This window comes from Mycteria americana, chromosome 14 (assembly GCF_035582795.1).
Source record: "Mycteria americana isolate JAX WOST 10 ecotype Jacksonville Zoo and Gardens chromosome 14, USCA_MyAme_1.0, whole genome shotgun sequence".
NCBI lineage: Eukaryota > Metazoa > Chordata > Aves > Ciconiiformes > Ciconiidae > Mycteria > Mycteria americana.
Genome location: NC_134378.1, coordinates 8039986 through 8062800, shown reverse-complemented (window position 1 = coordinate 8062800; position 22815 = coordinate 8039986). Strand labels below are relative to the sequence as shown.

General features: G+C 35.2%; 1 protein-coding gene across 2 annotated transcripts in view; it reads right to left on the bottom strand.

Moving 5' to 3' along the window:
- Positions 1-22815, bottom strand: part of NCOA3 (nuclear receptor coactivator 3) — a 94752-nt gene that overhangs the window by 21360 nt on the left and 50577 nt on the right. For both annotated transcript variants that reach the window (XM_075517570.1, XM_075517571.1), the window contains exons 3-6: positions 11775-11850; positions 4681-4788; positions 2811-2983; positions 960-1060 (exon numbers count right to left, since the gene is read on the bottom strand). In XM_075517570.1, coding sequence (XP_075373685.1) covers positions 960-1060; positions 2811-2983; positions 4681-4778 — 372 coding nt within the window. In that variant the 5' untranslated portion in view covers positions 4779-4788; positions 11775-11850. The remainder of the gene's footprint in view (positions 1-959; positions 1061-2810; positions 2984-4680; positions 4789-11774; positions 11851-22815) is intronic.

The following is a 22815-nucleotide window of genomic DNA, read 5'->3' as shown; positions in this document are numbered from 1 at the left end:
ACTGCCTAATTCTGAATGTAATTTAAAAACTATGTGGGTGATAAATGTCAAGTTACAATACATGCATTTCTTTCCAACGGTAGAGCTGAAGTTTTAAATTCTTCTCTGAAGAAAATTGTGTCTGGTAAGGAATGATTTCAATATTAAAAATTAATCTGTTCATTTGTTATTCCATTGAGCTCTTTCACAGTGATAACCAGCCTTCTTGTTTCATTCTTGCTTTATTTGAACACAATATAATGAATTTGTAACATCATTTCAATAGCTGGCAAATTGAAACAAGAAGAAATACAGTAGAAACAAGTAGTAAGACACGAACTCGAAGACATTTGCACCAGCGAGTCACAAGATAAGACAGTCTATTCATATCTTAAAATACTGTATTTTCTTAACTGAAAGAAAAATTCAGTATCTATGTAAAACAGTTAAGTTTCAAAAGTGCTTTTTAATGGACTTGTAAATACGGGATTGGGTTTCTAGGCATAAAGAAAAAGTATCTGCTACATACCTTTTTTTACAATTATTCTTAGGTTATTTTACTTGATGGCAACATTTGTCTAAAATGCTTCACAATTTAGAAACACAAAGCCCAATACATATCAAACCTCTATTTTTTGCAAAACCTCATTCATTTATTTTAATGCCTATCCCCTAAAAAAGGCAAAATATTCCTCATATTACTAAGCACTGCTTTAGTAGTAATTTGCTAATGACTGCGGGAGAAAGTAAAGCACAAGAATATAAGAAAAAGCCAAATGCTATTCTTCTTTCCTTCTACAGAGAATTTCAGCAAAATTAAGAAAATATGATAGATTTTATTCCTGTCCCTTTCAAACATAGTTCTGTATAGTTCTTGCATACTATTTATTACTATAGGATTGCAGGCTTTATTGTAATATTTTCACCTTCCTTAAGTATTTGTTTCCATAGGGATTTACTAGGGCCTAATTTCTACTTGCCTGTAATAAAAGAGGTCCCAGTGAATCCTTATCAATAACTCCTTGACCTGTGGAAGATACATCAGCTTTCTGAACATCATCATCATTAGAAACTGCTTTTCCTGAAACCCAAAAGATAGACAATTTCAGTAAAGCAACATTTCGTATGAAGACCACATTTTAATATTACAAGCCAGACTCTAGGAAGCGTGTGAATAAAGGCAAAAAAAAAAAAAAAGCACGAATAAGAGAGGAAGTCTCATATATCGTTAGTTGCTTAAGACCAGAAAAAAATGTCACGGCTACGTAATGCCAAACCCTTTGCTTACATAAATTGACTTGACAGTTCAAGTTGGATCAACTTCTTTTGTGAACGATATTTTGTCTGCTGCTTTTGGCATCATCCGTCTGATGAATCTCTGCTGAATCTTTCAATGGCCATTAAACACACTGATTATACATATCTCTGCCTTCCGGTTTTATTTTGATCATCTCATCATTGTTGGTCACGGTTTTCAGATGCCATCACCATTGTCATACAAAAAGGCTTTGGCTCATGTTGATATATGTGTGCATGTGTGTGTGTAGGTCTGTATACATATGTGTGTGTGTATATAATACCATCATATTTTAAGAATCAACATATCCTAAATAAATTGATTGCAGGGGAAGGTGGAACAGGAATCCACACCAGGCAGCAGAATTACAGAAAACAAACAGTAAACTTTGTTCTGTGGTACTTGCTCGCTGGCTAAGCAGACCACAAGAGTACAACATCCTAAAGGAAGATTATCACATACTCAACTCTATAATGAAACAGAATTATTACATTAGAATACACTAGATTACACTAGAAAAACCTTAAAAACAGAAGTTCAGATGATTTTTTTTAGAATTGTTTTAACATGTTTTCAAAAGATGTGGCAATTTACCAAAACAGGTAAAATATACACCATGGCTCACTTGATTTTTTTTTTTTTAATACTTTACTGTCCAAAGGAAATATGTACACTTGACAGGCTACGGTCATTTGGGGGTGGGTGGGGGGAAGGAGGGAGGGTTTTAAAATTTATATATATATATATATATATATATATCCCTCACTATACATTTCAAAAAACAGGTTTTGCATATACTTGTCCATTAAAAAAAATATTACTATACCACTTATGTTTACGCTAGCTGACAAAAATTACCAAAACTTGATGCACTACTATTTTCTCCTTTGTTGACTTAACTCTATCCTGAGTACAGTCAACTGCACTATTTAATTATTTGATCTCAAGCTAAATGCATTTCAAATATATTGGAGTCCAATGCTTCAACATTTAGGGAGCATGTCTGAAACAGCACAAGAAAAGAAAGCAAAGTCCATAGAAACATAATAGGAAAAAATAGTAATAAAAATTAATATATCTGATTGGAAGGGTGCCCCATAAGAAACTAGGTACTTTTTAAGAAATTCATTTCAAAGTATTAAAGTCCCTTGAAGCATGAAGTCCCCTGAAGTGAAAGACAACAGTATGTACTCTTCATACCAGTGGGTATTTGGTATATTGTACCAGCTGATGGTACAATATCATCTGTCTTTAGTTTCTCTGTGGACTCTCTCAAGCTTTCCTAGTATTTTCAGGAAACTGATAAGAAAGGCCATACAAAGTTTTAAAGCCCTAATTCCCAATAAAAAAAGTGATAGTAAATACTTGCTTACTTTTAAACAGAAAATTATTTAAGGTTTGGTTCAAGTCTGAAGACTTTCTCAGTTACATGCTATTGTGAAAAACACTACTCAATTTCCCAAGTAACTACTGCTTTGGAAAAGCAATCACAAGAAAATGAAATTATTTATTTTGGCTTAGCAGGGAACTGTACCTTGCTCTTTTATCTGTCGAATCTGTCTCACGGTTTCTTTTAAAATAGCACATTTGTCTGGTTTGACATTGAAATTGTCAATGTCACTCAGATTAGCAGATATCAGTTCAGCCAGTTCTTCAATGTATTTGCTTTCCTGCTCACGCCGACGCTTCTCACCACTGCAGGTCAGACTAGGAACCAAAAACATCATTTCATATATTTACATACCATCATATACAAAAGTTGTGCTCATTCTGTGAACTTTAAGGTACTTCATGTAACACCTACCTATTAAACCTAGGTAGTAGTTATTCTTCCAGCAAACATAAATCGGGTGGGGTGGGGTGGTGGTGTTTTGTTACATTGTTGTTTGGTTTGGGTTTTGTGGGGTTTTTTAAGAATTTTAAGTACAAATTTATCTTAAGAGGATATGACAAAATTACTCATCCAAAAAAATCCTCCTGTGATAATTCTATCGTTAAATTTAATGAAAATAGCAATTGCCTGTTACAGAACTGTACCACTCATACAGAAAGTATGTTTTAAAAGTTACTGTAGATTTGTTTATAATTTATTAGACAAATGAAATAGAATTTCAACATTCTGTGAAATCCCTTTGGCTTGCTTGTAATGAGATGATTACAGAAGGTGATACCTCAGAGAAATTTCTAGGCATCAGGACAAAAATGCCATCTCAGCATCCAAGAAAATCAGAATCCCAAACAACCTAATGTTGCTGGATAAAGCCTCTCTTTGAAATTCCTTTTCCTACATAGATTAATGTGCTGAGTAAAGACACTGTCTACAGCCTAAATCAACAGAGAGAACAGTGTCATACACAGAGTATGCCAAGAGTAGGAAAAGAAGGACTCAGGAGAAAGGGAAGGGGCAAGAATGGGCACACTGAGGAAATCAAAAGAATTAATATTCTTTGAGAAGAAAACAAGTGAAACAGTTAGGAAAGTATGCATGGACCAACAGTAGAGAAAACAAATACATGACAAAGCAGGGCCTTGAAAGATTAAGAAACCTAATGAAAGGCGACAAACTGAAAACCAGAATTCCTGAATGGACAGACAGAGACTGGAGAAAAGGAAAGAGAAATTGGAATGGAGGACCCTCACAAAGATATCCTGGGATACGGTGGGAGAATCTGAGGATCTCATACACAATCTGTTGCATGATGGAGGTAATATAGCATGGGACAGTGGGGACATATATAAAAGGGAGAAATATGAGTACACATGAAGCCTGGTATTTTGGTGAAACTGAAGACAAATTTAATAAAGGTTAATACTCTGTGGGAACAAGAACACAAAAGGCTAACACAGAACCCTTAACGTGGTGGAAAGCAATGAGGTTGTAGGAGACAGAAAACCAATTCCCTCAGATAATCTCTGACAGAGTTGAGTGAGGGGCAGGAAAACAGCATGGAATGCCAAAATTTCATGAGGAGAGGAGCTTGCAAAGAACTAGTCTGGAGAAACGGAAGTCAAAAAAAGTGCTCAACCTATTGCAGTATTCTGTGCTGACCATAACCACCTGAAATGAGGCCTGCCAAATCAATTACCAAATATAAGATGCAGCCTTTGAAATGTCTGTGAAGCAAGAAGTTTTTCTTCTTTTGCCTTGCAATCACAGCTTCAAACCAATTCTTTATATGTTCACTCTACTAAGATTTCTGCAAGAGTCTAATTATAGAGCACAGTTCCTCAGCTTTGGCATATCTACACATAATAGTAAAGTTTTATATTTTCACAACAGAAGCTGGCCTAGCGAATTTTTGAACTGAACAAAATGATTAGTTAGAACTTACTCTAAATCACAATGAAAACTTGAAAAATATTTTTAAAAACTCATAATACAAGCGAAGTCTGTATAAACCTACCTTGCACCTGGTGTATCACAGGGCAATGGCTTGCGCTTCCTTGACTCATTGGTCAAGCTATCCAAGGAGTTTTCTCCTAATCCACTCATCTTGACCATGCATCAGCAACTAAAAGCAATGAAATAAGAATTGTGAATGAACCAGAGAACTTACCCAGATAAGTTATTTATTTTTATTAGATTTATGAGTCAGCATTTTTAGTGGAAATCCATATACTTTTTTAGTATTAAAAAAGAATATTTGCCTACCTTTTTTTTTAAATCTATTTTGAATCTTGCCAAAACATAGGTTTACAAAGCTTTATATCAATGTAAGCAAAAATAAATGTAAAAAATGCATTTACTTTGATTCAGAGATGTTTAAAGTTTTGCACCATAATACTGGGACCACTGTACAGCTCCAATTTGTCTGAAAATAAAAAGATTCTCAGTGTTTTAATGTATGTTTAGGTAACTTGAAAAGAAAGTGGTAAAGTAATATGTTATGCCAAAACACAGTTAAATACTAAAGATAAAGTTAGATACCATTAAAGAAAAAGGCAAGCGATACTCTAAGGCAATGAAGGATGGGTGACCAGAACACTGAAAATACAGAAATGTTGAATAAAATTTCCTTTTCTGTATGCTCCTTTTTTCCCTTCATGTAATCTAACCACTGCAGCCACAAATAATTGTCATCCTTAGGAGTAAATCAGTGGGCTTAAATGAGAGTTTCACACTTGCCTTGGCATAAAGCCAACAGATTACTATTAGCATATCTAACTCAAGAGCTTACTCTAGTCTTAACTTCCTATCTCTTGCTAAACCTTTTAAAATGAACAGTTTTCTAAAACTCTGTGGACAAGGCAAGCAAAGACTTCAGAACTCTTTCAACTCTATTCTGCAGCAAAGATTGGGCCATAATCCAATAAAATAATAGGTTGCTTTTGTTAAAGCCTAGTTATGTTAAACAAGCCTGGCAGATTATACATCCATGACACTCATCTCCCCTCACTCCCCAAGAGGAAAAAGGAACACGGTCACGGAGGAGCAAAGACACCCGTATCAGATCCTGCTATGCTACAATCAACAATATGCTGAGGGAGGGGAAAAAACTTCTTAATGGATCCATGCTATTTATGTAGCCAGGGTATTTTAGAACCTAATAAGAACTATAAAATAATCTAATAATTTGTATTTGGTTTTTTGTATCACAGTGACAACAAGACACATGTGGGCAGTTAGAAGTTTAGCATTATTTTATCCTTTTTACAGAAATTTTCAAATTAAATGTAAATTTAATTTACCGCAATCTAGTTCAGACTGCAGTTCTTTACCCCATACAGCAATGACAGTAACTGGTCTTGAACATTTAGGTAAGACAAGCCATACTTGTTAGCTGGAGAGAAACTTTTCCACAACATATAACACAGACACTAATAAATCTTTCAGGAAAAAAAAAGTTCTTTAAGAATCTCCACAAGCAAAACCCACCATTACTAGAATTATTTAAAAAAACTGACTTAGGATGACCAAATCCCTAGGAGTCGGTGATCACATATCACAAAGACTAGGAACTGACAGACACTTCCATCTAAATGAAGTTTATGTTAAGGCATCAGAGGCTGGTAGCCAACTGACTCGAAGCAGCTCTGCAGAACAGGATCTGGGCAGCCTGGTGAACAAGAAGTTAGTTAAACAAAAGTCAGCAGTATACCCTTGCAGCAAAGAAAACCAACCCCTTAGAAAGGCACCCGATCAGCTGCGTGCTTCCAGGACAAGACATCTAAATTAAAGAGAGAAGTGTGTGTATTACTTCTGATGTACTAACCTTGACTGATTGGGGTTTTTGCTTGCTGGCTTTTTTTGGGGGGGGGGGGGGGGGGGGGGGGGGGGACCAAAACAAAAAAAAACCAAAAAACCACCAACCCACAAACCACAAAAAACCTGCTTTAGTTCTTTCTACAGTCTAAACCAAAAGGGCAAAGACACACAAGAACATACACAAGAACATATTTACATGAAGCAGCATGGGTGTTGCTTGCAATAGCTGATACTGTTGTTGCAGGATGTCAGCTACGGGTGGAGAATTTAAAAGGATCTTCTTCTTACAGCAGTACAAACCTTTGAAAGCCAGACAGGACAGAGGAGTGCTGGCTGCGCTGAGGAGCGGACACTGGATGACTGTGACACGTGTGCAAAGCTCAGAAGTAAAATGGCATCTCTTTAAAGCACAAGTTCTCTTTGCAGCTAAGCAAATGTTACAATGCTTAACATAAAATTGTATTCATAACCAGTCCTCATCCCAACTGATAGGCATTAGGAGAGGAAGGATAATATACTTTGTACATCACAGTAAAATTAAAAACAACAGTAAAACATAATCTTGCATTTGAAATAAACAATTACCAAAGATGCCTAACCCCGTAACTATGGTCATGGACTGCACAGATAAGAAGTTGGTTTTACATCTGCATATCTTATGCAACACCAGGAAGAATAAGACAAAACCCAGGATACAGAGAGATGGAAGAGCAAGCCTGAAGACTTTTATTCAATCATATATTCCTCCAGGGCAAAAACCTCTCAAATACCTTGTGGCCCACCTTATGCGATGTTCCAGAAAACTATACTGTTACGCCACTAGATGACAGTACAGCACTGAACAACTGCAGGGATAATATTGTCTTCAATTAAGCAGCTGAATGAAAAACTACTTATCTGAACAAGCAAGCAGTTTCAAAAACAGATTATATAAACAGGCTATGACCATGCAAAAAGCAGTTGATGATCTGAAGCTGACACTCAACAGAACATATGACTCATAAGGTCTTATGCCTACAGACCTCACAGCTAAGGCTGAATCCCCAGAGTCATTCTGCAGGTGACACACACACACACTCCAGGATTGGTGCTTCCCCCCTCTAACTGCATTCGCAGGCAGAGTATAGAGCTGCAGGGTTAAGAGCTGCTGCGGAAAGAGAAAGGAAGAGCTCCAAATATAAGACTTAAGGATACTTCAGGAAGGGTGTGGGCACAGCAAGTTATGTCAGAAGCCAAGTAAATTCTATTTAAGAGGAGGAAAGATTTAAAATACATTAAATAGTTGAAAATTTGAGCTAGGACAGACATTTCACCAGAACATAATTTTGCAGGTAACAGGGTTGCATTAAATGATTTAGAATGGAAATGTCATTTCTGGTTTACCATCTACCTCTACTGACAGGTAACTCACAAGACGATTAAATAGAAAAACAAAATTATTACATTTTGTCTCAGAAACATGATACATATCTGAGAATACAACCCTCCTTCTTTTTAAGAAAACCTTTCAGTGCCTAAATATAGAAGCTTGGAAAAGGAAGGAAAAATTAAGTAATTTGTGTAGGCTGTTTCCCTATTATTACACCCAAGTAGCTTGTGGTAGTTTATTCAGGGCTGAAGCTGCAGAGCTCCTGCACATGTATTTTTCTTTCCCTAAGAGTACCATTACAAGCCGGGAAGGCATGTAATGCCTAGAACAACTCTGTAACTGCTTAGCTGAGGAAATTACAGAAGCTGCTTCCCAATACAGATGGATTTACAGTACAAATTGTTAACAGCCAAACTAATTTCCCTGCAACAGGAAATATTAGCAAAAGAAGCCATTATTCAGTGATTTAATAATGAAAGAAATCACCAGTTAAAAAGTACCAGGTCTTATTTATTCATTGAATATGAACCTATAATTTCTAATGGGCTAAAAAGTTTTTCCAAAAAGAAATATATTTTGGGGGCTTGGAGGAGTTTTCCTGAAGTTAATCATTATTTCAAAAGACAGCTCTGAAACACAGCTTTCAAAAGTTAAAACTTTGATGCATTTTTATACTAAAAGTTAAAAAATTTAACACAGCCATCTTTGTAAACTTAGTTTCTGAGCCAACAGGCAACGGCATTATTTCTGGCTCGTGAACCTATCATGCTGGCTAGAAAGACTCCTGTGCTATTTATACTGCACAATATTATCTACCTAAGCGAAGCATTTTTTTAAAGGAAAGAATTACACAGTGAAATTCTTTATATTATTCATGTAATTAAAATAAATTTACAAACTAGCTTAATTTGACTCAATGAATAGCTCCATTACTACATAAAACCAGGCAAATATAAGAAATTATGTCAAATTTTAGATAAGTATAAATTACCCAAAACACAGGAATGATAATCTTCCATCACAGAATATTATTCTCACTCAGAATAACAGAAATACAGATATGACAGCAACCACTTCCATGAAAAATCTGACAATTGTTCTGCTATTTTTCCTCAAAGTTGCACATACAAACTCAAAAAGTGGATGGCAAACCTACTGCATAGAAGGATAACTAACAGTGGGACTGTATTATGAACTTGAGCTATCAATGCATACTATTATGCACTCTTTAATGTAATTTCTATGCAAGTATTTGCTTAAAATGCAAGAAGCTACAGCAGACTGATTACATATAAGGATGAAGAAATGCTGAATATAAATTCTATCCAGTGATGAACAACTAGATTTTTCTAAAATTTATGTGTTCTTAGTTTATGTAATTTAGAGAGAGAATTTATTGGGACTGCCAATTTTTAAAGCCAGGTGCTTCATGAACAATAATTCCTATGTACATAATAATAATATTTAAATGTTTGCTAGTCTGATGTCATCAGCACCACCAACTAATTTTAATTTCTAAATTAAACTGCCCATGTTACTCCACTGTATTAGAACACCTTCTCATTTTCATTGAACATTTTATAAAATAAAAGCATTTTATGCTACACTCCATTTAGCTACTGAAAACAATGACACAAAGCCACACTTTGTTCTGTCCAATATCATTTTCCAAAAGTTATTTGGAAAAACAAAGCCCTAGCTCTTGCCATTTAGAAAGGTATACATTTGTTATGTAATAGAGAATGGTAAAGTTGAATGGAAGAAAGTATGTCCAGAGCCCTCCAAAGTTTATACTTAAAGCAAATTTGAGGAAAACCAAGATGACGTAAGAGATGGTTCAAAGTCTTCAAAGCAAGACGTTGTTTAATTCCACCGGTTGTAGCAGTAATGACCACTATATACTGATGTTCCTAACCCCACCAGTGGAGTGGAACCAAAGGCAGCAATATTTGGAGAAAAGGTTCCAAACTTCTGCAAACACTGTGCAAACACTTTTTGCAAACACTTTTTGCAAACACTTTTTGCGCAAACACAAAAGTGCAAACACTTTTTGCAAACACCAAACATCTGCAAACACTAAGTACTGGTTTCTGCATTACCATTTGATTTATCTTTTCAGATATAATCCTAAATTTTCCAAAATTTTTCTCACTTATCAGAAAGGGAAAACAAGAAAACAAAAAATAACAAAGACCTTTTTCTCATCAATAAGTGTGTTGAAAAAACGTTTGGCCTTATTAATAAGGTATACATGTCTACATCCTTTGCAGTGTACCATACATTTTTCACGTCAGGTCTGTTCATTTCTCAGTGTAAACCATAGATGGATTGTTAAAAAGGTACTGGTTTTTGCAGGTGACAGGTAAAACAAGTTCTAGTAATCATTAATCCATTCATTGCTACAACATATGTACAGCCTTCCAAACAAAAACATAGACTTTAAAAAAATCATCAGCATTTAGGACTAGCATTTTTCAACCTGCCAGGGTTTCAATATTTTGACAGGCTTAAAAAAAAAAAAAAAAACCCACCTTTCTGAAATTCTGTCCCAGACTACCAAGAAAAGGATGTGCATGTCGACAATACAGTATGTTTAAAATTGGGAAAGTTCCTAAAGCCATTTCCTAGAGAGCATTCAAGTCAAAAGGACATCGAGAAGCGCTAAGCACAGTAAGCAGAAAGTTTTCAGCTTGATACGATAGTTTCTTCCCTGGTCTTACTCACTTCACCCTCACACAAATTGGAAAGCTACTAACTTAACATTCATTAGGTCCCTTTCTGCTAGTTTGTCTTTCAACGCACTGGTTTCCTTCTCCAACTCAAGCATTATTGCCTCATGCACATGTTCTCAGCAGCTGTAGATGAAAGACCTATCCACCAAAGAGGACGTGGCAACTGGGAAGGTTTTGTCCTAACAGGGGCCCAACAATATAAACAATTAGATCCTTCAGATTTAGTTTTTGTATTTGTTTAGCTGAAATAGTTGACCACACACATACACAAAAAACCAAACCCCACAAAGCACAACCATACAGTACTAATTTAAAACATAGCCAAACTATTTTTAAAAATCATGTTATTTGCATAAAAATTTGCATTTTTAACACTTCTTTGGTCCCATGAAAACATCGACTTTTCCCTATACTAAATATATGTACTCATGGTATCTTGCATGTTTGGAAGCTCTTCTGTTTGAACTGATTTCTTGTTTGAAAAATTCACTAGGGAAAAAGCATAGATTGGCTCTTAGCATTCCCCAGAACAAGCCAATTATGAAGAATTAAATCAAACCAGTCCTTTTCAATACATCATCAAGATGGTCTGGAATTTCTTTAATTGTATATAGTGTTAAAATATTAAATATAATTCTCCTTTCTAAAAACCAAGATATAATTCACAGTTTTTTAAGATGCAAATTGTAATAAACTAACTGGTTTATGCTAAGAGAAGCCCCAAATATTTAAATTTTATTTGATATAAATAAAACTAGAAGACATTCCATTCAACAGCTCCATATTCTTAGTGAAAATTTGTTATTTCAAACTTATATTTCCCTCAAATACACATATATAAAAAGTATGATAGCTTTCCAGTGAAACCTCTCATTCAAAATATTCTTGAAATGATGCAGTTTCTTTTATTATAAGACTGACCGCAGAAAAAACTGATGTTCTCATTTATATAGATAGGAATCCATGAGAAAACAAACTTAGAAAACTCACTTGCTGGCAGTAGTGAAGTAAGGTTTTTTCTTTTGTTTTTGGTTTGGTTTTTTTTTTCTTTCTTCCCTCCCCCCCTTTTCTTCTTCTTAAGAACACGCTTCTTGTATACTTACATGTACAATTTGTAAATTGTAGCTTTAAAAATGGTAAGGGAATAACTATTCAGGTACATATAGTCCAAATATGAAATCAGTCACTTACTTGTCCTTAGCAAACATTCAAGCACAGCATATTTTTCAGAGGACCTTCAGAATCAGAAGTCATTTTAAGTCACATCCTGAAAAACAAAAAAGGCTGTACTTTAAAAAAACAAGTGCTTGCTTTTCAATTTTTTCAACTAATATTAATAGTCTTACCAAAAAGTAAACACTCAATATTGAGATATTTTAATGTTAAATGAGTTTAAAACTCACTTATAATAACTGTAACTAACTGTCATCTCTCTATATATGCTAAACAAGCTCAAAAGTCTGAATCTTAACATCACAAATGCCACCCAGCAAGCTAGATTTCCTTTCAAACAAGAACTAAACGGACTTATTTTAAATGTAATTTTTTTTTTTACTTTGGAAGAAATAATGAAACTGCTGTAGATGTTTGATCTTAGTAACTTTTAAATCTTCATATAAAAAGCTGCAGCCCCAAATTAATTATTTTGTAAAGTTATGACTGGCAAGTAAAAATTAAGTGCGTAGCCACTCTATGTCAGCCTGTACACACTGCTTGGTACATAACTATTATATGAGAATAGCAAACTGTTTTCAGAGCTATGAACACTCAGGTTTCTGTTACTCTGTTTTTCTATGAAATTCTAGGAATGATTAATCCATATCATCATGCATTTTATACAAGGTATGATTAAGTGTACCAATTAGTGAGATTCTGGGTCTCTATAGAGAATTACAGTAACTTATGAAAAGTTTTAAACAACAGCTGTGTGGCTGAATTACTGAAAACTGCTTAAAGTGCTACATAAAGCAGAGGCTGTTCAAGCTAATTAGAAAAATAAATTGCTCTTGGGAAATATTTATGAGACATTCACATGTAAGCACACACCATAGTCCTATCCAGAATCAAGAGTTTCAAAATTGATACTTCTACCCAGACTACTTAATAGGTAATCACTAGCAGGTAGGTAAAGGAGTTTTATTCAAGTAGCTCATTTCTTAAGAAATTAAACTGAAGCTTTTCATATCAACTGGTTGCATATGTATTCATCTGCTGTTTTAACCATCCCTTTGACAATACTGATTGTAGCTTTATTTATATGAACTGAAGTTACCAATTAGAAGGTTGATTGACAATGTGGTCACGTAAGAGTAAGCATCAAGAGTAAATTGTCTCCTAATTAAAGATTTCTATAACACCATTTCATGCTAAATCAACCTCTGCTAATCATGGAAACCAGAACAAAAGCACACCAAAAAAAAAAAAAAAAAAGAAAAAAGAAAAGAGAAATCTTAAGATGCAGTATCAGAAACACTTGGACATCATGGAAAATTAAATCCTTCAGCCATTCATTTCTGTAAAAATGCTACACCTGACCTATACTACAATCAGTGATAGCTTGCTAGATAGCTTCCCTGGGATGGTCTTATACCCAATGAGGGCTATTTTCTGATGTCTCCACTGGACAGAATTTATGAAACAAAAAGGTAGCATAAATTACATTCACTGTTCAGTTTGATGTGCAGGGTTTTTTCCTCAAATTTCTACAACAGTCTGATAAACTGGTGAATACACCTGTGCAAGAACAGAAGCAGTTCACCTGAATCACAAACAAAAGTCTCACTGAGAAGTTGACGTATGCAGGAGAAATGAAGAGCACAAAATCACTTTAAGGTGGGAGATTTAATACCCACAAGTATCAAAAAGATTCTGTATGACTGGAAACACAAGGGAAAAGAGAAGAACCCTGGAAATGTATTAAGTTGAAGACCACATAAAAATCTTAACACTATTTAAATTAGTTTTAGAATATTCCCTTTATATTCCTCCCAAGTAAATATTCATTCCATGGATGTCAATATCTGAGCTGTTTAAACAGAAGATGGAATACAACTTCTCAAAGAAGTACTGCAGTAAAGTAACTAAAAAATAACCTTCTGCATAATCTGAAGGCTCCTGAAGGCTTAGAAAAGCATCTAGAGTAGCATTTGCACTGATTTGGTCTGGCCAAACACTGCAGAGGACCATCCTACGTGAACTGTCAACTGGCAGGGCAATCTAGACAGATATTCTAAATTCTGTTCTACAGACCAGGATGAAATTAAAACAACCTGAAGTAAGGACAAAAACCCTACCCAGCAAATCAAACAAAAAGTTAACACCAAATACGCTACAGTAAAATTTTGCCATATATCAAAATCAAATTAGACCTCAAGTTACTATCACTATAAATAAAACAGGATATTAAAATTCTATAATCTAATAAGTCATTACATTGTTATCATCTACGACATTTAAATTAAAAAAATAAAACATGTCCATCTTTTTCAATAATACTTGGTCTTTTCCTGTTAATGAAAGCCCCAACTCTTACATATTGGAAGTTGACCATTCAACTGTTATCCCTAGTCTCAACCTACATGCTGCTGCTTCTGAGTACAGAGATAATAGCCAACTTCTTAACTTTTTAAATACAAAAAATATTTTATTTCAACACTGTTTTCTGTTCTGCTTCACATGAATTAGTTCAGGTTATTAGAGTGCCTGTATCAAAGCACAGTCATGCACTAAGCGATTGCCAGTCTCAGAGCCAGCATTCTTCTAAAAAGCTTGGCATTTGGGGCTGTGCAGTCATCTCCTCCATCAGCTCTCACCACACCAGTACCACTTTCAACACGTGAGCGTACGATTTCCTGTCTAACATCTGCTCACCCAAAAAACAAGAGTGCTTACACAAAAATGTCGTTCGGCATGTTTTGATCTCAATGAGCTCAACATAGTGACCTTCAACTGATTTCCCCACTTTCAGGATGAGCTACAGAGATACTCAGTTTACACCATATAGAAACCAGGCATCTAACATAGCCTGGCTACCAAATTTAAGTGTACATATGGCCCAGTTTTCAATCCAATTTTTAAAACACATAAAAGAAAGAAGATTACATTAGCTTTTGGATGGGATAGCTAAGTGACAAGCCATATTGTTGCCTGTGGCACAGACAACAACAATATGACAGAGAGCTAAAGCTACACTGTTTTTAAGGTTAAAAATATACATATATATTCATAGTCAAACGTGCCAGATATGGTAAACACAATGGTTACTTTTTGAAAGAAGATGTAAAAAGGATTGTATCTGAAATGTTTGAGAGACAATTAATGTGCCTGTTTAAAAAAAGAAATTAAATGCAATATACTACACTTCAAACTACAGTACATAAAACCAACATATTTTTAAACCTCTGGGGGAGGTGAAAAACACAGCAGATAAAAAATGCCACTGATAAATACCTACAGCTTTGTGAATCTGAAAGTACAATGTAACAAACTACTGAACCAGATAATGAGACTCAAGTACACTGAGTTAATAAAGATGTTTTGGTGTAGTGTAACTATTTTGTACTAAAAAGTCTTAAATTATCTTTTAAGATTAAAGCAGCTATACTTACATTATGATGCAAACACCAAATTATATTGTTATTTGTATTGATACATCATTATCCTAATCTAGCATGTCCTTCACTACAATAACTAATAAAATACTATTCTAAAACATATGCATTTGATCATTCTCCACTTTCCCCCCCCCCCCCCGCCCCCCCCCCAGCCAAAAAGGTCATTTACTAGATAATAAATCACTGACTCAGACAGAGACTTCACTGAATCAGGGCTGTCAGTTGTTTTTTGGGTGGTTTGTTTTTGTTGTTGTTGTTGTTGTTTTAAAAAAAAAAAAAGGTGCCATCTATAATCTGGTAACCAGTGAAGCACACCTTGTTGCAACATGTTAAATAATCTTAACTCAGCACACATCCTTTTTATATTATACATTCTGTCTTAGGGAGACTATAATTTTTCAGGCCTTGTCAGGTTTCATTTACCAACTCCCCCGCAGTGTTTAGTAAGCACTATGCACTCCTCGGCTATTTTTCAGACATGACAATTAACTTGAGCCTTGTTCACTTTGCATATATTAAAATGACAGGACACCTTCAGCTAAAGGATGGTCAGAGGTGGAACACACTCGCAGTGCATCTCCTGTTCCTCTGATAAATAATGCGTGTGCTCTATTTTCGCAATGTCATTACTTGTTAATTTGTTTCCTATACGTCCCTGTTTGCTAGTCACAGCAATAGATACAGGACCCTGTTACAAGAAACAAAATGTATGAAAGAGAAAAGGAGGGCTCCAGTGAACTCACTGTTATAAAAAAAGACTAGTCTTTATCCTTGTGCCTTCACCATACACTGCAGAACACTTGTAAAAATTTCTCACCTGTCAGCTTCTGCACAAAGCACGGTGGTAAAGTGGTTACTGCGTCTCATCACGGGTCCAAAGACATGTGAGCCACATTCTAAACTCGGAACAAATGCTCCTCTCATAACCCAGCTGTGAAAAGGTATCGAACTTACTTGGCCAGATGTATTTGTCAGGATTTAGCTCTTGTAAGTAAAAGGCAATTGGGCATGATGCAGCCACACCACCTACTTGCATGACTCTGGCAACAAGAATTGGTATGCTGAAAGACAGCAGGCCAAAAAAATATTGAAGGTGGCCTTTAATCTTGACTAATTTCCAAGCCACTGTACTGGAAGAGGTAACTTGGGCTTTCAGTATAGCTGATGGCATCAGCCGAGTGTTTTTAGAATATATTTAGAATGTTTTTCACATAGGTAAGTCCTTACAGACTTGTATCTGGAAGAGTTACTAAACAGTTATTTAAAAAAATAATTTAAAATTTAATAAATATATATAGAAAGAAAAAATCCCTACCTCAAATACCGCAAAGAAACAGGGTGTGATGTCTGGGCTACTATAACGGGACTTGATAACTACTAAACTGGTAAGAAACCACAGAACACCACCATTCTTTTCTGGTCATCCAGACACTTTAACTGCAGAAGAAACTCAGGCAGTTCAGTTGCTGACTGAAATATATATGGTCTACTTAGGTTTTATATTAGTATTTAATGAAGTTCTAAAAGCAGAAAACACTTCTTCCCATCATCCTTGCCAAAACCAGTGGGTATTATGGAAAGAGATTGTATTGACCAGTGCACAAACATCTACTATTACCAACAGCAATAAAACTCTAAAAAAATAGGAAATTTATATAAAAAGTGTTCCATTTACAAGACAATATACCCTTGCCAGAGCTCACAAGAGAATACCAAGATAACAGGATTGAAGAGTCACTTTCGAGCTCTATATATGCCTAATTCATAAGTGCCTCCATGCCATTTGACACATGACATAATCCACGGGTTAGTAAGAAGAATGCAAGCTGTACAATACATCTCTACATATTACAATGTCAGCTTAATTAGGAATTAAGTTTGAATTAATTCACATAATTTGTTAAAATGGAATTACATAATCCTAAATTATTTAAAGATTAGTTGAAAGTACAAAATCTCTCTAAATTAGAAAAGGACATCAACTAAGAGCCTTAGAACATGAAACTATCAGTTTGACCCTATAAATCTGAAAACATTATTTATTTTTAATCACTTCTAATTTTTTATGTTTTGTTTTTAAGCAGATATATTAACTTACCTGATGAAAGCTTGTTTCATGCCTTATCAATATACAACTTCAGTTCTGACCACTCCACATTACAATAATGTGATTACCTTTTCAGTACAAACTCTAATCACTGCCATTTTAAAGAAAAAGTCCAATGCAAAGGGATGATTGCCAGAAACTAAGTAACAATCATATCAAATGCAAACACAAAGCAATAACTACTAGTAGATATTAGATGGGATTCATGGCACAACTTATAAAATTAGGAGAACTATATTTTATGGGAACAAAATCACACATAATTGGGATGTTTTTTTCTTACAGAATACAGTAGCTCCTGTAAGATAAGAGAGTGACAGAGACATTTTCCTACATGATCTGATAAAGATACAAGAGCTCTTACCTTAATTTAACAATGACTAAGGAATTTGTTTTCCCTTACAAGGGAGGAAGCAAATTCCCAAACACAGTTTCAATATAGTAAGAATTCAATCTGCAAGTTTTCAGTAGCAACAACTATCATTTTCTTTGAGGTAGCTATACACTATCTGAGACTTCAAAAGCAGAGAGTACTTACAAAGTTCTTGGTGAAAACAGGAAATGTAATCAACTAAACGGAGTTTGTTTCACCAAACACACGTGATCCCTCTCCAAGTCATCAACAAGTTCATTCCCTGTCCTGAAGCTCTGCATGTGCCATCAGCAAGTCCATTCTTCTTCCTGAGACTCTGAATAGGTTCACATACATTTTTACATATTATATACATGCAATGTTTTTGTTCTATCATTCTACCCTACCAGTATCTCATGGAAGGAAAGACTGCTTGCTGGATTTCTAGAGACAGACAACTTAAACACAACTATAGTATTAAAATTAGCATTAACTCGCTTAGTGCTACAGTATTGTTATAATTGAATCAGACCCTATCATGCCAAAATCTTACTCATTTTCCAGCGATCACGGATTTATATAAAACATGTTTAGAATGAGAACAATTCAAAATCAGAATCTTCCAAAGCAGCAGTTTAAAATTGGGCAAAATATCAGCAATTTCCTTGTAAAAGCCTGTCCATTGCAAGCTCAACTATAGAGACAGAAGTCATTTTACATTTGGATCAAAATCTCTAACAATACCAAAATGCCTTCAGACAAAGGGAAAAACTGACTGGTTTTGGCAGAATGAAACATTTACTGTACACACTATCAGCTCCTGATAGGTGATCTCTATCAAGTAGATGCCAAGCTTAATGCCAGCTTTTGAACTTCTACAAATAATACTCAGAAAAGCATTCAACACAGATGAATTTGTTGTACTTTCTACAGCTATTATTAGCAATAGATATTCAACCCCAGTATTTCCAATTTAGTCTTTGAATCTTGTATGTGAAATGAAAGTATTCATCAATTTAGTAGGTATGGAGATTGGCTTTTAAGAAAACTGCTTATTTGAAAAAGTAAACACTTTCAAGTGTCAAGTTGCAGAGCAAAAATATTTTTTAATTAGAATTGCACAGCTGAAAAAACATTCCAACTATTCTTTTTGTATTTGCATATTTAAAAAGCAAGCCTCTCACTTAAAAAGCAAGTCTCTCAATTAGAAGCTGTATGCAATCTAGAATTTTTGCAATGATCTAATCATAGTTTTGTTTCCCCCATTCTACGCTGGGTAACTGTTCATCTTGGGAGATCAAATGTGATCTAGTTGATGCTCACATGCCTTAAACAGCACTGTCATTAATCAACCCACCATACATTTAGCCTATCAGCCCGTTCACTTCATCTGCCATTTCCTAGCACTTGAATAATCACAAATTATTAAGAAGCACAAAAGTTTATCAACAGCTGGAAATTGCAAATCCTTGAAAAGAACAGCCTTGATGCTTGTGAATATTTCTACACAGCTCTGTCATATTTTGCCTTTGTGGAAGTACTGGGGAACAGTAAAATATAGTTGTTTCTGTACTCATATAGAGTCCCCTGGCAGATACTGCAAACTTCTAACAAAGTTAACCTTTTGTTGGGTGGATGCTACAAAAAAGACCATTTTCAGCCAAACTGACCAACTGAGGCAAGTTCTTACACTCAACATAAAGACCTCTGAAGTGAAAATGCTTGAACATTAAATATACCAGATCAACTTCAAAATTTTCTGAAATGTCCTGGCCACCAACAGAAAGAGCCTCTTTGATTCTGACTACTAAAAAGCAAACCTTTCACTTTTATGAATGACACAAAATTAGGTCTACAAAGTATGCAATCCAGTGCTGCAGTTTCAAGAATCTTTTATGTTAGTGTCTAGACAAAAATCTTTTGTTCTGCATTTATAAGAACACAATTTGTTACACAATTAACAAATTAGTTTCTGATATTAACCTTGGAAAAATTCCAATCTCTCAAGACTTCCATAGCACAAATACCAAGAAAACAACACACTATAATGCTTAATGAAATATTTTGGTTCCAGTCTTTATGATGCTTTAAAGACGGATTTTGGTATTAGTAGCAGAGTTGCACACAAACACATTAATAGAAATAAGCCTTGCCAGTGGTGCTCTGGATCCACAGCAGATGAGCTGGGATACAAGCCACTCAAAACATGCTCACAGTAATTTCTGTTCCTCTTCCTAAATGCTCAAAGCCAGTTCTACAAAACATACCATCCCACACTACCAAGCCTCTAGTACTGGACAAAAGCATTGATTACCCACTTTAAAAAAGCATGTCATAAATTGTGTGGCCTGCTGTCATGAATTTGCAGCCAGCTGAAATACACAACACTTTTGAGGGCACAAATATTTGAGGGAAGAGTATTCTGTTATTAGAAAACAACAACAAAGACAAACAATAATGAGAAGCAGCTTAAATAACTTAGCTAACGTGTAGATTTAATCACAGCATCCTGTAAAACAACTAGAAGTTATGCTGTATCTGTGGATTTTTTACCTTTTGAGTTCTCTCAACCTAAAAAATAGGACTAGACAACAGACAAAACTCAGCCTACAGAAGTGATGAATTAGTGTGACCTGCTAGTATACTTTAAGCACAACACTAGTTTGAAGTGGAAAACAAAGTAGCCAACTATAAAAGGATGTTGGTACAAGACAGTTCAGAGATGTAATGCAAAGCACAAAATAGTTTCCTGTTTCTGTAAATGCTTGCTTTTTCTATGCACGAATAGTGTATCTGAGGAGCATGTAAAAAAGGAATTTGTTTGCTTACAGAAAAATCATTCTTAATGAACAGACCCCTGCTACTGCCTGCACAACTTGCCCATCTGCATATCTGTGCAACTAATATGGTCCACGAGCAAATACAAATTGCCTAGCATGACACCTCAGTGTACGGAGCCAAGAGTCACAGTACACACGGGGTTCCCGGTACTTCAAAGAAAGCTACATCCATGCTTAGAGTTAAACCCTAAATTCACTGTCCTGACAGACGGGGAATCTGGTATTGAGGGTAGCTAATCTCAAAATAGAACAAAAATATGCATATTCATTTTGAAGTGAAAACACATAAAAATAAAAGTATTTGTTTAAAATTAGCCATTCCTAATGCCCCTAGTTGTTTTAACAATACAGGTGAACACACCAGCTTTTAATCTCTAGGAAAAAAGGCATAAATATAGCTTTAAAACTCTTTCAATTGCACACTTCTATTTCACACTAAAACTGCACACTCCTTTGGTGATATTTTTAAGTCAACGATCTCTGAGATGACAAAATAGTATTCGTTGGATGAAACTAATTTTGCCATATTTTGCCATAAATTTCTGGTATACACAAATACACAGTCAGCTAAATCTTCCTCTCAGTCAAGTAGAATAATTTAAAGATTGTGACCTAAATTTCTTTTTGTATAGCCTATGCCGATTTGCCTGAGAAAAGAATCAAAGGAGTAGCGGTCATTAGAGCTGCAAGAGAGAAAAGAACCCAGAAGAGTGTACACATCTGTGACATCTCAATGTGAATGGAGACAATAGACGCCTTATACGGCTATAATGGAGGGTGTGGGGGAGGAAGGCTAGCAAGCCTTTTTTGTTTGTAACATGAAGATGTGAATAATTCTGTAAAACGCAGTTAGGAAGCATTATGTGCCATAACTAAATCAGTCTTATTTCTTGCTGGATTTCTTAACTGAATTCAGTTTTTAGAAGAATCAGGCAGAAGTCATGAAACAGACTCAAACACAGAGAAACAGGAAAAGAAAACACGAGTCTTTGCAGGAGAAGGAGAAGAAAAAGTAACCGGCTAGGTATGATGGACACATTTTATAAAAGCGATCAAACAAAAGGGCAAATCCATGGACAAATAAAGCCTAGCATTTCTATGGACCTCAAAAAGCATTATTGCCTGGCCATCAGAGAAAATAGATCAGAACTTGAGAGAAATACCGAAGTAAAGACAGCAGAAAACAAAAAAGACCAAATTCTTACCAGAACTCACCAGATGTTCATAGATTAAAATGTAAAGCCTCTCTAAATTTAATTCCAAATTTGACATAGTATTTAGGGGATCTTTATAAGACCAACAGGAGTACTACTTAAAATTGAATTAATCGGCTTTGAATACATCTCCTGTAAGTTCAAAAAGACCTTTCAAATCTTAAGCTTCATTTTTAATATGACTTTTTTACTAGGAACACGTATTGGCACACTAAAAAGACTGAGCAACACTATCACCGCAAATTCGCAGCTATTTAAAACTTAGAAGTCTTGAGTTACACTATATGAATCGAGTGAAGATTTAATTTTCAAAACTACTTAGAACTCTGCCAAAACACTTTTCCACATTAAAGACACACACACTGCATGACACACATATTCTAAAATTTCTAGCACATTACAATATTGTATTTATTTCTTCACATCATTTGTAGCTCCAGTTCAAACTATTAAAACCAAATATCTGTAATAGTCTTAACGTGGAAAAAAAAGGAAAAGGAAGTCAGCATATTAATCAGTTAATGCTTGTGCACAGAAATCAAAGAAATTCTCAAATATGGTTTTATTCTCCTATAAAGTTAGTTGTGTTTAAAAAACAATATGCAGCTCAGAAGCAGTGTGGAATATTAATTTACACATCTCTAGTGGTATGTGAGGACATCACCACACACCCCCAGCCCTCAAGATGGAAAAGTGATTACACTGTCACTGTATGACTGTACCGTGATGACAACAGTGAGAGAGGGAGAGACAAAAAAGATGTAGGCCCTCAAGTGAATTCTGGATAATAGCTGCTACACCTACACAGCTTTTGGAGCAGAGAACAAAAACATCAAAAAAAGACCCTATATGGATCTAAAGAAAGTTAAGGCAGAAAAGGTTAGCATTTAAAAAGTGGAAAGCTTGTCTACATGGGAAGAACTGAAACACCCATAGAACACGGTAAATTGAATGTAAACAGGAAATACAGGACTAAAAAAAGAACGAGAAGAGTGCCTTACACTGAACTGCTACTGATAATAAAGATATTTAAACAACACATCAGAAGCAGGAAGCCAGCTAGGGAGACAGCGGACCTCTTCATGGCAAAGGCATAAAATGGGCAC